At 40.0% G+C, this 18456-nt stretch overlaps 1 protein-coding gene across 1 annotated transcript in view; it reads right to left on the bottom strand.

Moving 5' to 3' along the window:
* Positions 1-18456, bottom strand: part of DHX29 (DExH-box helicase 29) — a 1644099-nt gene that overhangs the window by 142862 nt on the left and 1482781 nt on the right. The window contains exon 25 of the mRNA XM_044064425.1: positions 13900-14205. Within this exon, the coding sequence (XP_043920360.1) occupies positions 13900-14205 (306 nt within the window). The remainder of the gene's footprint in view (positions 1-13899; positions 14206-18456) is intronic.

Here is an 18456-nt window from a genome sequence, read left to right as displayed (position 1 = left end):
GGAAGATAAGCTGGTCCTAACAAAGCCTGCACTGGACCCTGAAAATGAATCCAGTTTGTAGTGCTTTGTGAAGATATAAACAGTGGACCAGGTTGCAGCTTTTAGAATGCTTTTACACTCCACTCCTTTTCAATATGCCATCAAGATAAGGCCCTAGTCGAGTGAGCCTTAATCTTAACTGTAAGAGATCTACCATGGTGGGAGTAACAGAAAACAACAGCAGAAGACAACCATCATGCAACAGCTTGCTTAGAGACAGATATGACTTTCTTAGCCCTATCTAGGAGACAGTCAGCTGTTCAGCATTCCAAAGGGCTTTGCTCTGTCAAAGTAGCAGGTGAGCTGCCTGCATGCATCCAAGTTGCACAGAATATTTCCTCCTTTGTTTTTTTGGATCAGATAGAAGACTGGGAGACTGCTGGCTTGATTCATGGCAATTCTAAAACAACTTTAGGCATGAATGATGGATTAGTGCACAACACAACCTTGTCCAAGTGAAAAAACAGACAGGGTTGGCCCACCATGAGAGCTCGAGTCTTCCAAGTGATGAAATGTAAACCAGTTGAAGATGCAGGTTCAAAAGTAATTAGGGACAATTTTTCAAGAACAAACTTGAGATCCCAGGAAGAAGACATTTACTTCTGAGGGGGTCTCACTTGCAACACTCCTTTCATAAATTGTTTGACCACAAAAAGAGATGAAACAGGGCATTCATTGGTAGACAAGCTGAGAAGACTGCAAAACGCACTTTGATAGAAGCATATGATAAAAACTATTGCCAAGTAGGTTCACACAAATATTTCAAAATCAGAGAGAGCTGAAACCCTTAAGGACTTCTGTTACTGGCTAGGCACCACATAGAAAACCTCTGCTACTTGTACACATAAGATTTTCTAGTTACAGGTTTTTTTCCCTCCTTAAATTCTGCACAGAACACGTGCCTAAAAGGTATGACAATAGAATCATCCCGGCTGTCCACTGCATTTGCTTTAAGATGAGATGCATCATTCACTCCTGATGCTATGCAAGCAGATCCAGTCTATGAGGAAACTTCTGGTAAATGTCCTTGGTCAACTCCATTAAAAGAGAGAACCAACTTTCCCTTGGCCAAAAAGGAGTTAAGCTACCCACAATGAACTTTAGCAGTTCTTTCTGAATTTTTTAGAAGTACCTTGGAAAGGGTGGAAATGGAAACGAGCATTCCCAACCATGGGAATGATACAGCGTCTGTCTTCTAAGCATGGCTACAATGATGTCTTGAACAGAATTTTTTCAGTTGTCTGTTTTGAAAGCAGAAAGTAATTACGGTGTTCCCCACATCTGGATCAATCATAGCATACTTGTACACAGAGTTTTCACTAGTGAGGATATGTCCAAGATCTGTTTTCTGTCTGCTGCTGTATTTTGCTCTGATGGAATTCATGATGCCTGAAGAGTCGGAGAATGCTGCAGAGCCAGCTCCCAGTCTATCACTGCCAACCAGCAAAGAAGGTATGACCTAGTACCCCCTTTAATTCTAAAGGTACCACATCATCATAGTGTTGTCTGTAACCACTAGAAGAGAACCCGGAGTCCATAAGTAATGAAGAACCTTGCAAAATCTGAACTGTCCATTTGGACAGATTAGATTGTGGTCTAAAAACAGGAAGACAGCCCTGGATTCAGAGACAGTTGATCCCGCCTCCACTACAGTTCCTGCTTCACAAAACCCAGTCAGAATTCTAGATTTCTTGGCCATTAATGATCTCATAACACCATTAGCCAGACTACACATGATAAATATACAATGGTACCTGAATTGTTGGACCCAGCATCTTCATCCCTGATAAGTCTGAACTTTGTATTCTGGCAGGAATGTCATCTTTTTTACTGTGTCAATCCAACACGTCAGGAAAACAATTTGTTGAGAGGGTGTGAGGAAGGACTTTTGAAGTTTCAATTTGATACCCAGATGGGAAAGAAAGAATGTGACCTTGGCAACCACTGGGGCCAGACACTTTGTAAACAGTACAGGAGCAGTAAATAGCCCAAAGGGTAATCCAGAAAACAGATTAAGCCAGACACAGCAAAGCTCAAACATTTCCTGAAATGGGGAGTAATAGGTATATGATAAGCATGCTTGGGATCTACAGTCAATATGAAACAGTGGTCTGGAAGCAATGGTAACACCAATTATAAGGTGAGCATTTTCAATTTCGGAATTTTTACAAAGGTCTTTAGAAAGGACAAATCTAGGATGGGTCTCCAGAAGTGCTCATTTTCTGGCACCAAAAAGATTCTGGAGTAAAATCCACTGCTTCTGTGCATCACAGGCACTGGTTCCATGATCCCTGCTTTTACTACGTGATGGAGCCATGGAGGAAACAGCTCTTTCTGGTCTGCTGGGTGTGGAGGAATTCTCCTGAAAGGGGGAGGATTTTCTATCCATATCCTCTCTAAATTATTCTCAGAATCCATTTGTCTGAGACTATTTGTGTCAGGCTGTAGGTTTGAGAGCACGCCTAGGGTAGGAAGAAGAGAAGAAAGGACAGCAGATTGGTTTGGTCCGTGACTCGCCATAGACATTCCTTTGCAAGGAGGGGTTGATCCTTTTTCATGATGGAATATCTCACATTTGCTTGCGAAAAACTATCCTCCTGCCATTTTCTTTTGGAACCATGACTTTTGTTTGGTTGGGATTTTTGTTATTTCTGCCCCTTGAAGGAAGACACTTTGTTTAGGAAGAACTTGGGTATATGAAACATCCTAGATTAATTTGCCTCTATCATTCCACTGAGAATCTGTGTAATATAGGGCTTAGCAATTTATTTAACATTTGTTTACAGAGAAAGTCGACTTGGAACAAAGCCAATTTTCAGCGGAGGCCCGGGTTTAAAGGTGCCTTTAAAATTTTGGTTTTTAAATCATCATGAGACATTCTGGTTATGTGCCCAAGCATGCCATCTTAAAAGAACAGAAGAAGCAGCATTTCTCAAGACTGTTATTGGCACATTCAAATATAACTCTCATAGCATGTGATGAAACTTGAGTCAAATCAAAAACAATTTATTTCTGTCCTGCAGATAAGGATGCAGCAAAATTATTCAAACTATATGAATGCTGTAAAATTCTACAAACTTCTGTGCAATGGAATGCCAATGTGAATCCCTCAATGGCTGTTAATCAAGTATATGGTTTACCCTCTGGTGATTTAAACTCCCAAAGAGACAGAGTTCCTTTCACATACCGTAACCTGGACATTAACGTTTGGTTAAATAACTCCAGAACTTGTGAAATTAACACCAGTGGAAATCTGGACTCACACCAAGGTCTTATCTAAGAAGTGCCTGAAAGGAGATCTCCAAAGAAGAAGACATCCCTGCAAGAAAAGACTGTGACATTGGAGAGACAGGGAGATCTATACAAGAGGAAATAAGAAGAGGTTGCAAGACTGGCCACCAGAGCAACATTTATTTGAAACCTTGACTGAAGCCCATCCCCTTCACTTCCAGGAGATAGTGCACCTGCCTTCTACCCTAACTGAAGAAAGTGCGCTCCCTCACCTCCATCCCTCACAAGGCCTGGATTGGAATACAGCACTTACAACAGAAAGTGACTCTTGGGGAGTACCCAATAGCTACTGAAAGTACATTCTACCCTAACTAAAGAAAGTATGCTCTCTCACCTCCATCCCTTACAAGGCCTGGACTGGAATACTGCCACCTACAGTAGAAAGTGACTACTGGGGAGAGCCCAATAGCTGCTAAAAGTACATTCTACCCTAAATGAAGAAAGTGCACTCTCTCACCTCCAAACCTCACATGGCCTGGATTGGAATACTGCCACCTACAATAGAAAGTGACTCAAGGGAGTGCCCAATAGCTACTGAAAGTACATTGTATGTTTGCTTATATATATATATATATATATATATATATATATATATATATATATATATATATATATAAGCTTAAATTATGGGCTGTGGCGAGCATTCTTCTCTTGGTGGCCCACTCCCTTCTCCCCCCCCTAATTTCATTTCTAATTCTAGCTCACTGTTCTCCATCCAATTTATCCCTTCCCAAAGACTGCTGCCTTTTCATCTGACCAATCTTTAACTTGTTAACTCACTGGTTTCACTTCAGTATATCTAAAAAGTATTTATTTCTCTCTCTTTGTGTGGGTCCCCTCAGTAAACATTCAACGTTTCCTTCTAGCAACACTCTCCCTTGGCTTTATCAGTTGCATTTACATGTGCTCACTCTCTGTAGCCAGACTCTTGGATTTCTGATAGTTTTTTTCTTTCTCTTTCAAAATTTCCCACTTCTCGAGGTTCAACCAGCTCCGTTCACCCTTGCTAAGCTCGGGTTCCCTCCGCTCCCCTACCCTACCCCCAATCCAACCCACCCCTGCATCAGTTACTTTTATAGTTAGCCATTCTTTACCCTCCCTCTGTAAACTCCCACATCCCTTACCCTCAACCAATCAGACTCCACTCCTCCTAACAAGGCTGCTCCCACCTTCCTTGGATATTCTATCTTATACCTCCCACCCATGCTCTCTGGCTGCTTCTCCCCTCCCCCATAAAAATACCAGTCACCTTCCTCCACTCACTCTCAAACTACTCTCCCCTTTAATTCACCTTACCCATCACTATGTCCCTCCTTCACCTCTTATCTTTTCTTTTTCTCACCCTATAATACCTCAGTTCCTATCACACTCAACTTATTCTCCATCTCAACTCCCCCACATCCTCCTACTCAACAAGCACCTTTACCCACTACTCCGCTCCGATATCACTCACTATTTTCTCCTTCACAGATAATACTCTCCCCAAAATTAGCCTCCTTCCAAAATCACTCTCACTCCACCTCTGTAACTCCCTTCAACTCTCTGGAGACATTCACCCCCAACTCAGGCCCCCACAACAACTCATCTTTTCTCACCAATACTACTCATTCACCCTCACAAGTACCAATCCCCAGTCTCAAACAACTCATCCATTACTCCATCAACATCCATAGCATTCTTAACAAGACAACATAATTTCATTCTTGGATATCCCAATACTCCACCAATATAATCTCTCTCTCTGAAACTTGGCTAAAACCACATAACACTGACAAGGAGTTTCTCGCCCCCTGGCTACAACATCTTACGCCTTGATAGAACACAAAAGAAAGGTGGAGGTGCAGCCATTATGTACATAGACCTCCTTACCTTATCCCCGCCATACCAACCCATTATGTACACAGACCTTTTTACCTTATCCCCCCATACCAACCCACCCCCCTCCTTTCACCCTGCTGAGCTTGTCGTTGCTAACTACAGCTGCTATCTACATTCCACCTAGAGATAACATAGCCTTACTAGAATTGGCCCGTCACTGGATGGCTAACACTATAACTAACGAAACTCTCATTCCAGATGACATTAATATTAACTGGCTTGTCCTCACCTCTGAATCTCCTTCCACCTGCATACACCCGTAAGGCTATACTCAGCTTATCTCATCTCCCACTTTTCTTCATAAACCTACCAACTCCAGTTCCACCCTTGACTGCATTCTTGTATCCCATCCAAACCTTTATCACCACCCCAAATCCCTGTCTGATTCAATTAGCAATCAGTCTCCTGCACACGTCTTAAGATTCTCTCCCCAACTCAAAAGACCTCACAAAATTAAAGAATGTCGTACGTTAACCAGCTTCAACCCAGAGACTTTTAATACCTGTCTCTCTACCATTGACTGGTCCTTCCTCTATGACCTTTCTCTCAGCTAAGCCATTAACCATTTCAACTCCATCTTATTAAATTCCCTAAACTCCCTAGCCCCTCCCAGAACTGTCAGAGTCAAATCATGTTGCTCGTTCACTCAACCCAGTCTCTCATCCAAAACAGAGATTTTGCATGGAAACTCTGGATAAAAAACAAATCTCAAGCACATTACTAATAATATAGGGAACACCGTAACCTGGCCAAAAAAACACAAACATTGATAAAAAACCCTTCTACCACATGCCTCTGACCACACAACCTAGAAAACCAAAACAATTCTGGAATACAGTTAATCAAATTCTCCACCCTGGAAATCACTCAACACCAAACCCCTGCCCTAATAATTTACCCCAAGAAACTGCTTCCATCTTCAATACCTACTTTATTGACACAATAAGCAAACTTATGCCTACCTCTCCTATACCCCCACTAAGCCGCTACAACATAACTCCCCTTTCTCTCTAAGTTCCCATCCCTACTAGCTACATTAAAAATCTGCTTCTCAAACTCAAATTATGTTCCCCCTCAGCTGACACCTTGCTATCACTCTTTCTAAAGGCTGCTGCAAACTCAGTCTAGAGCATACCCTGTCTTCATCCTCATTAACCACTCAATCTGTGAATCCACTGTCCCAACCCTCTGGAAGAAATTCCACACCATACCTATCCACAAAGGTGGAAACTCTGCTGTACTAGCTAATTACCACCCAATTGCTATACTCTCACCACTCTTCAAAATTCTCGAGCACTGTGTCCATAACAAATCCTGTCTTATCTCATGCTTGAAAATCTGTCTTATCTCATGCTTGAAAACCTCATTACCCCTACCCAGCATGGCTTCCACCCCACCACAGCACCACTACTGTCCTCATTTCCTTTACTAACTCCATCTCCCTAGCTAGAGACAATAATAAACTAGTATCCTACCTCTTCTTAGATCTCTCCAAAGCCTCTGATGCTGTCGCCCTCCCCATCCTCCTTTCTCAACTAAACCTCGCCCCTGCAAATATCTCCTGGTTTTCCAACAACCTCACTAACAGGCAGCAATCCATCAAATGTCTCTCTGCTTTTCTCCCTTTCTCCCGATAAAAATGGGTGTTCCACACGGCTCAATCTTAGACCCCCCTTTTTTTTAATATTTACTAACCGCTCCACACTTTCTGTCCTCAGTCAACTCTCATACAGTATGCGGATAACTCCACTATTATTACCACTGCTGACAACCCCTCTGACCTGTTCACCCATACCCAAACCTCTTTTAACCTCAATGAAACTTGGCTTACTAGCAACCAACTCATACTTAACCCCAAAAAGACAAAACTCCTCCTATTCCTACCCAAATTTCTCTACCATCTTAAATCCTCATTCACAATCTCACCCCTTAACACCATAATCTCACCTGAAGCCCACACTAAGCTCCTTGGTGTAATCACTGATGGCCAACATAAATTCAACCTCCACGTACACAACTGTATAAAGAAAACCCACCAAAAACTCAGCCTGCTTTATAGAGATTAAAGATTCCTCACCATCAACTCCAGAATCTCACTTGGCCAAGCTTATCTTCTCCCCAACCTCTTGTGCTGCTCTCAAATCTTGACTAACTTACAGTCCTCTCTACTATCCAAACTTGAAACCACATATAACAAAGTTGCCAGATTTGCAGCCAACATGCCACTAAAATCAGACCATTGTGTCTTGCGCTCCAAAATCTTACTTGGTTGGAATTTCCTAACCAACTCTTATTTACTCAACTTCTCACCACCCACTCTATCCTCAATAAGCCCTCCTCCTGCCCTAGAATATCCTCTCTAGTCTTCCTCTATAACCCACCTCGCTCCCTCAGAATTTTGGACCAGTGCCTCTTACAGATTCATAAACCTAAAAAAAATCACTAGGATAAAGTCTATACTGCTATCTTCCTTCTATATTGTGGAATAAACTTCCCATGGCTCTAGAAATATCTCCAATGCACATGAATTCAAGTCAGCTCTCAGAAGTTACCCTTACAACACCAGAAGATGCCGCTGTAATTGCCTCACCCCCTTCCTCCTTTACTCTCCTCCCTCCCTCTAATTCTTAACTATTACATCCTTTCCCACAATAATACTATATATTCTAACTTCCTAGGTAGTACCCCTCTAACTTCCTGCCCCCAGTAATCTGACACTAATTTTCCCCCTTTCTCCTCACACTCCTACCCATCAAACTAATCTTGTTTATGTTCCATACTAGACCACCAATAACAATTTCTTCTGAATTTTTGCAACTTTGTTCAGACCTAATCCTCTACTATACTCACTTCTTACTTATTATCCCTTAATCACTAACATCTCTTCTTGCACTACAATTTGATCAGTTTTCACCTTTTTTTATATACTTTCTATCTACTTAACTTATACTTAACTCCTTTTAAGTCTTCACTAGCATAATCGGTACCATTAATTTTTTGCTCTGTATTGTGAATTTCATACATGCACAATTTTTACCCTTTGAGTTTCTTGCTTATATAATTTGCACTGTTGAGGTGTGATTTTTTTAGTCAGCACTGACAATTCTTCACTTGCATAATTTTGCACTTTGATTTTTATTCTTGTATCATTTTGTACAGTGGAACTTTTCTCCCCGGGCCTCTGCTAAACAGGCCACAAGCTCAGTCAAACAAACCCAGTCAACAAATGTCATATAAATAAATAATAAGTAAAAAATAAAATAAGTTTCATATATAGCCTTGAAAACTGAACATTCAAAAGACTAGATTGCTACAAAAGAGATATTCATTTGCCCTAAAAATCTAAATATTTTCTCTCTTTATCAGGGGGTGTTGGAATAGATGAAGCCAAGGACATTTTATATGAGAAGGCAGTTAGGTCAGCAGTCAAATGAGAACAGACCCATCATATCAGAGGACACCCTAAATTTTCTCTGAGCCTTTTTAAGGACTGCTGGAATAGAGGCTGCTGGCCTGCAGGCAGCTTTATAAACATCTTCCAAGGCCGGTAGGAGGGAAGGGGATAGCCTCTAAAATGCCATATACCTTTGTCTAGCTCTGAAGTAGTTCCCACCAGTTCCCAATCAAAAACGTCACAAAATGTAGCAATCATATGATGAAAAGTGAATACTTATGCTTAGGTTCACCTTCCAAAGGATTACAGTGACTGGATTCAGTTTCAGATAAGAAATCACTATTGTTCTCATCAGATTCCTCATCATTCTGTGAAACAACTGACATAATTAGATGTCTGCAGAGCACTCTTATCCAAGGAAATCACATCAGCCTTTAAACAGTTATAATCTGATTATCAGCTGTATGATGAAGCTTCTATTTCTTTTCCTTTTGAACATCACTACTACATAAAATATCTGGGATCAGCATATTATGTCCAGCAAGGAGTTTCTTACTCTGGACTACTTGAGAACCTAAAGGGTATGGTTCTCCCATACCTGTGCCAGGTACTGGAATGGCCCCAGAGGTTATCTAACCCGCACTCCATAGTGGGTGGCAAAGCTACACTAGACAGAGAACTGGTCAGAATCACTAATCATTCGGATTTTGATTTTTGTTTTGTTTTTATGTACAACTGGATTTGACTGGGAGGGATACCAGAGGTAGGATCCATCAAGTCAGGGGAGAGAAAACTAGCCAGAATAATAAACTGGCAATGCTGGATAATGTTTCAGAATAATCACTTAAGGTTTCTAGTAATAAGTATCTCCCCACACAACTAAACTCTGCCAAACTGATTTATTGTCACAAAAACAATTTGAAATGTGTTCAGAATTCCTTTACAACTGACAGAAGTTAAAGAATTTCCAGTATACAAAATCCAAACACCAGAGCGTCTAATGTGCCAAACCAATATAGCACCACAGATTTTAACTGCATTAAATTGTCATAAATCACATTTAATTGCAATTTAAACTATATTTTCTTGTTAGAGAAAGAGTAAAATCTCCATCCAGAGTACATTCAAATAACTTAATTTGCAGTAAAACAAGATCCAATATTAAAACACACAGAGCAGAGCCATACATACAGTAAATATAATGTATTAATGCTGAAAAAAATCCAAGTTCTGCAACATATTCCTGTCAAAATATGAAAATAAAGCAAATTAACACCACAGCTGCAGTAACTACAGAACTACAGAGGGATACAATTGATCAGTCACAGCATGAAGTTATGGGAAAGAGTAGTGGAAGCTAGGTTAAGAAGGGAGGTGATGATTACTGAGCAGCAGTATGGTTTCATGCTGTGAAAGAGCACTATAGATGCAATGTTTGTGTTGGAGAAGTGTAGAAAAAGTCAGAAGGAGTGGCATTGTGTCTTTCTGGACTTGGAGAAACATACAACAGGGTGCCTAGAAAGGAGTTGTGGTACTGTATGAGGAAGTCGGGAGTGGCAGAGAAGTATGTAAGAGTGGTACAGGATATGTATGAGGGTAGTGTGACAGTGGTGAGGTCTGCGGTAGGAGTGATGGATGAGTTTAAGGTGGAGGCGGGATTACATCAAGGATCAGCTCTGAGCCCTTTCTTATTTGCAATGGTGATGGACAGGTTGACAGGCGAGATCAGACAGGATTGTCTGCAGATGACACTGCAATCTCTAGTGAGAGTAGGGAACAGGTTGAGGAGACCCTGAAGAGGTGAAGATATGCTCTAGAGAGGAGAGGAATGAAGGTCAGCAAGACAGACAGAATATGTGTTTGTGAATGAGAGGGAAGACAGAGGAATGGTGAGGATGCAGGGAGTAGAGCTGGCGAAAGTTAATGCGTTTAAATACTTGGGATCAACAGTTCAGAGTAATGATGAGTGTGGAAGAGAGGTGAAGAAGAGAGTACAGGCAGGGTGGAGTGGGTGGTGAAGAGCATCAGGAATGATTTGTGACAGACTGGTACCAGTAAGATTGAAAGGGAAGGTATGCAAAAGGGTGGTGAGACCAGCTATGTTATACAGGTAGGAGATGGTGGCATTGACAAAAAGGCAGGAGTCAGACTTGGAGGTGGCAGAGTTAAAGATTTAAGATTTCCATTGCGTATGATGAGGATGAACAGGATTAGGAATCAGTATATTAGAGGGTCAGCTCAGGTTGGATGGTTTAGCGATAAAGCCAGAGAGGCGAGATTGCATTGGTTTGGACATGTGCTGAGGAGGGATGCTGAGTATATTGGGAAAAGGATGCCAAGGATGGAGCTGCCAGGTAAGAGGAGGGCCTAAGCTCAGGTTTATGGATGTGGTGAGAGAGGACATGCAGGTGGTTAGTGTGACACAGCAAGACGCACAGGACAGGAAGAAATTAAAACTGATGATCCGCTGTGGCGACCCTTAATGGGAACAGCCGAAAGAAGAAAGACAGGCCTCTAGTTTCTAATAGCATGCATACACACTGTCCTTCTGAGAGAAATACTGAAAGTTTCTTCAGAAACAGTAAAACAAACATTTGTCAAAGACAGAAACCAAATAAACACTGATACAAGTAGAAATTTCCACAGGAATTACTGTAAATACTGGCAAAAATCTTCTTCTTTCAGCTTTTCCCATTAGAAGTCACCACAGTGGAACAATGGTCTGCAGAACGATTGGCAGTGGAGTTTTATGGTGTCAAGTTGTCTGCCCAGTGCCCAACCTTCCACAGAAGGCACACACATGCACTCACACACGCACACACACCTAGGGCCAGTTTAGAGTGTCCAATCCATCTGCAGCATAAAATACTAAAATAAATATTTTTAAACAAACATAAATCGAAAGATAATAAAAAAATAAGAGGAAGGGAGTCCTCAAATTAAACTCATTTGAGCAGTAAAGCAGCAAAAAACAGCACTGGATACTATGAAGATTCAGAGGACTTTCTTCTTCAGATGGCATTAAAAGACTGAACACTCGCTTTCTCTGACAGCGGAAGGGTTTCTTCTCTGGACATGCTCAGCCAATCAGCTGTCGGTGGAAGAGGGAGAAGAGTATGAGCTTTTGAAAGATGGCTCGTACTGCATTACCTTGGCAGATAACCCAAAATGCCACTGAGGTAGTGGGAATGATGAACACTGAGTGTTATTGTGCCAACAACTGCATCTTACATCATAGGGACTCTGCACTCATAAGGGAGTGTGCATAGAAAATACCTGCATCTGAAGTGGCACCAGTTTAGGGTACCTTGCATTAATGATGGATGGGAAACCGGAACTTCATCCCTGGTTTGGTTCATCTCCTAGGCCCATGCTTACACTTATCAAGGGTATCAGAACTTGTCAGAGATTTGGGATGCATGGTTTGGCTTAAAAAGGCCCCTGTGGTCGTTAGCCTAGTAAACACCTATGAACCTATGAGACTTGTATAACGCAAATGTGCATTAATGGGAAGTACTGTAAAAGGGCACCTCTGTAGCAGCAGGACCAGTGTTAGTTGATAAGTCTGAATGAAAGCACCTGGGGCAGAAAATGTGGTTACCCAAGAGGCTTGAAGCATCTGGGAGATAAAGTTAGATACACTCTACAGATGGGTCCAGTACAGCAAGAAGAATTGCAATCGGTGTTTCTAGCAACTGGACACAATCAAGCTTCATATTATTACAGGATGTTAAAGGGCAGCTAATGCCTCCTCAAGGATGTGATGAATCATTGGTGGGGAGTAGAAGAAAGACTCAAGAGTTAACATGGACAGAAAATGAAAGTACTGAATGAATTGATGACTGGCAGGCAGCATCTAGGGGCATCAATGTTTTTTCTTGGTGGTGGGAATACACAGCTAATGGCCACCACTTCTAAGGACAGCATGACAAAATGGACTGCTAAGAAGGACTACTGGTTTTATTGGTAGCATAGAAAGATCCACCTTTGGTGTGCCTGAGTTCCTTAGCTTGAAGGATGACAGCGTGGTTTTCTGAGATTTCACTAGCACCACAGAAGACACCCTCATATCTTTGACAACAGGGCAAAACAAGAGGGAAGCAGTGGAGGCTTTACACTTATCTACTTTCCTATATTTAGAAGATGCAAAGGAATAAGAATGTCTATCAGAAGTGGCTGTTGCATCCTCCTTTCGTTCCCCTAGATTTTTTCCTACTGTTTAGCTAGGACTAGAGTTTGAAAAAACAATTTAAAACTATGTTTCCTTGATCCAGTTTTATTGTCTTTTTAGCCATTTTTTTCCCTCCATTCATTATGACTTCACCACACGGCATACATGTACTATCTAAACATTAATGACATTAAATATAAAATCATCATACCTAATAAAAATAACAACTTATACTTACAAAGTAAATGGGCAAATAACCAAAAAAACAACACCATCATTAAAGTTCTACGGCCAATGGAAGACAATTGACCAGTCTGTGTCTATAAAAGTAACTTGAGCTTATTCTGTAGTCCACCTAATCCTAAAGGGCATGTCTAGTTACTCCAGCAAGATCACTGTACCACTTCATACCTCATTGATATGACCTGTCACTGAACACAGCCCTACACTATACAACCTTTAAAGCAAGCCTCCTCAAACAACTTAAACAGGTACAATTCCATACGAGAAGATGCACAGGACTGGAAAACTTGAACTTTTCAAAAAGGCTTCTGGTTCACAGTTCATAAGCACAATTAGCAGCATTATGAACTTTTGGCCTTCAAGAAATCTGATTCAAGAATTGTCATTACATTACATTTCTTACTGGTTACTTACAAGTGGCCCCACCTGGCTTGCAAGAAACATCTGATTTAGTTTTATCTGAAGGTCTATGACAGGCATGGATTCATGTCAACAGATCAACAGCAGTTTGGTCAAACACAAATTGACCAAAATATTTAGCCAAAGCACTTTTGGCAAAATGGAAAGGATGTTTTGCAGGGAAGCAAGTCCTCCTAACCTGCAGATACACCCAAACTTAAATATGCATACTCTGAGGTTGTACAATGGTGGAAAAAAGGTAATTTTCCACTATTGCCAAAAGAAGACAAACATAAAATATGATACAAAAGCATTTAGTAAATTTAACAGATCAAAATTAATAATAAAGCAAAAGGCAAGCTATGCAAATGGTAGAACTTCTGAGTGTGGACTGCATGATCAGGATTGCAAACCCAACTACAATAGCCATGCTTCCTTTTTTTAAAACTTGCTATGAGAAAATATTCAAAAATCTTTTCCTTACCTTCTCCTGAAAGAGCAGCCAGCCGTAAGTTTGAAGACCCCTATTCACAGATGATGGATGAACCTGTGCCTTTCCTTGTGCTGTCTCAACAGTACACACAGCTTTCTCTGCAATGTCCACTGATGGCACATAAATTATTTTGGCAACATTGTCATACAGTCCTGCTGTGAGCACAGATTTAAGAAATGAGATTTCATTAGGGGATAGTAGGCCTCTGGTATCAGATCCAGGAATTGTCAGAGGTCTTCGTGATGGAGCAACAAATCCTACAGTTTCAACAAGCCTGATAAGTTCCTGTTTCAGATCCTGCAATGAATACAAAATGTTATTAAATGCTTCATAACATTAAAAAAATCAACAAGAATAATCAGTAGCTTCAGATACACCCTGGAAGGTGACTGGGCAAGTTTTAACTTGGTATACAATTCTTCTGCAAGAACTCATATTATTAACAATTTTGCTACATCATCATATTTATTTACTTGTTTGTTTTCCACCATTTTCAAACTCAGCCCAGCAGCAGGATCTGGTTAAGTGACTTTTTCAGAGTTACACAGTTAGATAATGGAGGCTGAGGGTATTAGCACGAAACAGCTCATTAAAAACTCCTTAATCCTCTAAACCAACTTGCCTAATAGAAGAATCTCTACTACTTTTTCATTTATCATGAGGTGGTGTACTACATCTGTATGCTAGTGCAGCTCGAGTCAAAGTTTAGCTGAAAGCTCAGTATTAACGGAAAACTGACCCCTAATTAAGACGTGTAATGTTCATACAAATGGCAACAAGATGGATGCTCATTTGCGGGCAGTTAACAGCCATGAGAATGGGATGGACAGCTGCAGTATGTGAAATGTAAAACAACCATTTCTCAGTGACTATCTCTAACATCACACTGATATTTGCCCTGAAAAGGAAAGAAAAGTAGCTTTCAGATTTTAACTGAAAAAATAAAATGTTTTAAAGATACAGACATTCTTGTGAACAATAAAAGCCCTCAGATTTCCTGTGCATCTCAGTTAACATGATGACACCTGTCATGCATTCATCCAAGTGTGTCAGAAGAAGGACTGCATCTCCCATCTAGTTCAATCAGCTCTGCAGGTAATTTCTGAAACTGCTGTTCCATGTCTAACAATCTCTTCTTCATCAGGTAATTCATTCTCCATAACCAAGTTCGGCCATAACTAGTTTTCATACCTCGCAAAACAGTTGCCATACGTCTGTCCCATGTCCCATGACTCCACTATTGCAAGTGCAAAGATAGCAACTGCAATCCCAAAATAAAGACAGTTGAATTGTAAGTTAGTCTTCTAAACTAAAGTCCAAAAAATCTCAATAACACTTTTTTATGCTGAGTTTGCTATTCTGTACAGCTGCCTTGCAAGAAAGAGGACTTCATACCCCATACATATATATTGTGTGTGCATATATATATATATATATATATATATATATATATATATATATATACATACACACACGTGTGTATGTACATAAACATATACATACACACACACATATATATGTATGTATGTGTATATATATATATATATATATATATATATATATATATATATATATATATATATATGAGACAATACACGTGCATGCATACATATACATACCCACATAGTCTCTCTCTCTGACTGAAAGGTTGCTGTACGCCTCATGTACTCCTGAATGGTGTCATATTTCACAGTTTCTAAAACGAACCAAAAAGCAAAACTCAAAAAACAAAATTCCAGGTGCCAATCCAATGACCACTATGAAACAAATGAATTAGCGCTTTCATTCACTCTTTATTCCGTGAACTTCTTCAGAAAAATGTTAATCATACCCATACTTCCTTTTATATCAAATTATTTGAAATCACAAGAAATTACATCATTAATTAACAAACAAATTTAAACATATAAATACTTAAAAATAATAAAGTAAAACAATACTAAACACATATGAACAGTCATAGTACATATACATATATGTATGTATATTAAAGAAAAACTACATATATATTAACACACCAGGACTAAATGAGTCCATAAATCTCAAATGTTTTCTATTAAATAGATAATCTTAGAATATTAACTACATATATATGTAGTTTTTCTTTAACATACATACATATATGTACATATACTATGAGTGTTCATACGTGTTTATTATTGTTTTACTTTATTATTTTTAAGTATTTATGTGTTTAAAATTGTTGTTTGTAATTAATGATGTCATTTCCTGTGATTTCAAATAATTTGATATAAAAGGAAGTATGGGTATAATTAACATTTTTCTGAAGAAGTTCACGGAATAAAGAGTAAATGAAAGCGCTAATTCATTTGTTTCATAGTGGTCATTGGATTGGCACCTGGAATTTTGTTTTTTGAATTTCACAGTTTCTACAAAACAAACTATTCAGAACAGATATTCCCATCATCCACCCCATTTCTGTGGCAGAATACTCCAAGCATGCTAAGCACTATCCACTTGTATTTGAACACCTCTTTATTATTAAATTTTGCAAGCATTTGGACTCTACAGATTCCCTTTAAAACTATAAATACGTACTCTCAGTATCAGTTGATAATATGATACTTTGACAATGAGCAACTGTTTTGTTTTTCTTGCATGACATATCCAGCTTTGCACATTTTTGAACCTTCTTTGACTCCTGTACTCTGGAACACGTGTTCTTCCTGCTAGCATACACAATGGCAGCATTATGTATTTGGATGAGTGAGTGTGCTCATTCTCTGTGCCATGCAGTTCAACCACCATGTACTGAGCAAGCACAACATGCAAGACAGGAGACAAACTACAACAGACAATACAGTAATAAAATGCAATACTTGCCAAATATATACTTGCCTGAAAATGAATCCTGACCTGGAAGACAGACAGGTAATCTAAACAAAGTGACAGATGAGGCAAATTAAGCACCCAGTGTAGAAGGCATCATCAGAAATCATCTGATATGGTGAGCACATATCTGGTGTGCTCAATTTAGGAAGCAACATGTAGTAGATATTTAAGGGAAGAATCTCACGTAATGACATCCCTACAGACCAGATTATAAAGGCTAAAGAAAAGGGATCAGAAGACAAAATTCTCAAATACAGATGTGTCAAAGGAGGAACAATTCTTGGAACTATAGTCAAAACAAAGTTTGAGAAAGGTGTGAAATGACAGTTAAAGAGGATGGGCACAAACATCGTCCACATTTTTTTCAAACAAGCATTAGAATTATACCACTGCTGAAGGTGGCTTTGACAATGACATCCATCAATGTGTGGCATCACCTGATGGTAGAAGACGATGCAGTCAGCATATACTAGTAAAGGGTTTGCTCAGTCAATGCCCCACCCCTCAACTTTGAATAAAGGAGGGGAATAACTGCACTGTGTTAGGAACTTATTCACTATCATCATATTAAAACAAAAGATGGTGGTTTATGCCCAAAGTATGACATGTTGTCTCTTTCTTCCATCGGAGCCTGCTACTGTGGAGAAAACAGGCAGATGAATGGTTTGGTTTAAGGACCATTATGAAACCACTTCTGGGAAAAATGAGTTTAGTCTTAAAGGAAACCTATTCCTTGTGAAAGACCAAATAAGGATCCCTACAGAGCATGGCCATACAGAGATCCTGTAAGCAGAGGTGGGGCCAGCAGGCAAATATTTCACTACTCAACAACAAGATAAGCATTTAACAACCAAAGGTTTGATTTTCTTAGCCAGTAATACCTCACTGTCAATGACAATACTCACATCTCATTCACAAAGCAACTGTGAAGAAAGTGGCATACATTAAGCCAGTGGGGTACAGGAGGTTACAAATTGTCTTTCTGGACCTTATATACATGCAGGAATGCCCAAAAATGAAGAATGCTTAACTCAGCAAATATAGTGACAACCCTGTGAGCTGGGATATGAAAGACATTTCTGAGTTTACAGAGATCTCTTGCATCTAAAATACCGCAAGTGGCAAGGATGCAACCAGGGAATTCCTGAATGTGACTTCCAGCAGCCAGTCATCCATGGCTGCAACTGGGAAGAATCACAAGTAATGACTTGTTAACACCCACGAGGCCAGACTGTAAAGGCTAAATGAAAGAGATCAGAAAGATGAAGTCTTCCTCCTCATCCTGCAAGGCCTCAACTACAATGGTTAGCAACTTGATGCGCACACTAGGCACTTTGGAGACACCAAGTGGCAGCATCCATTAAGTGAACATGATGTGGTCCTCCTAGAGTGAAGCAAAAACACCTCCCGTGCAGACCTTAGAAGTTAGCGTGCAAAAGCCCCATGTCATATCAAGCCATTCCACACAGGCACCCTGCTGTAGCAATGGTGCAACCCTTTGTAGGATGTCATTAGGAATGTCACACATTCTAAACATACTCACTGAAGTCACTAAAGTAGAAAATGGCATGGAACAGACATCTCTTATTCTTCAGAACAAGAAAAAGACAGGAACAGAACTCTCCCTCTTTGCAGAGAAGGGGCAGGCTCTTCAGCCACTACAAAGTGTAAAGTATGGGCCTGTTCTGAAGCTCT

The sequence above is a fragment of the Protopterus annectens genome, chromosome 2.part2 (genome assembly GCF_019279795.1).
Source record: "Protopterus annectens isolate FY-2018-M chromosome 2.part2, PAN1.0, whole genome shotgun sequence".
Classification (NCBI taxonomy): Eukaryota; Metazoa; Chordata; order Ceratodontiformes; family Protopteridae; genus Protopterus; species Protopterus annectens.
Note: the sequence above shows the minus strand (reverse complement) of the source record. Positions and strands in the feature narration are given on the sequence as shown.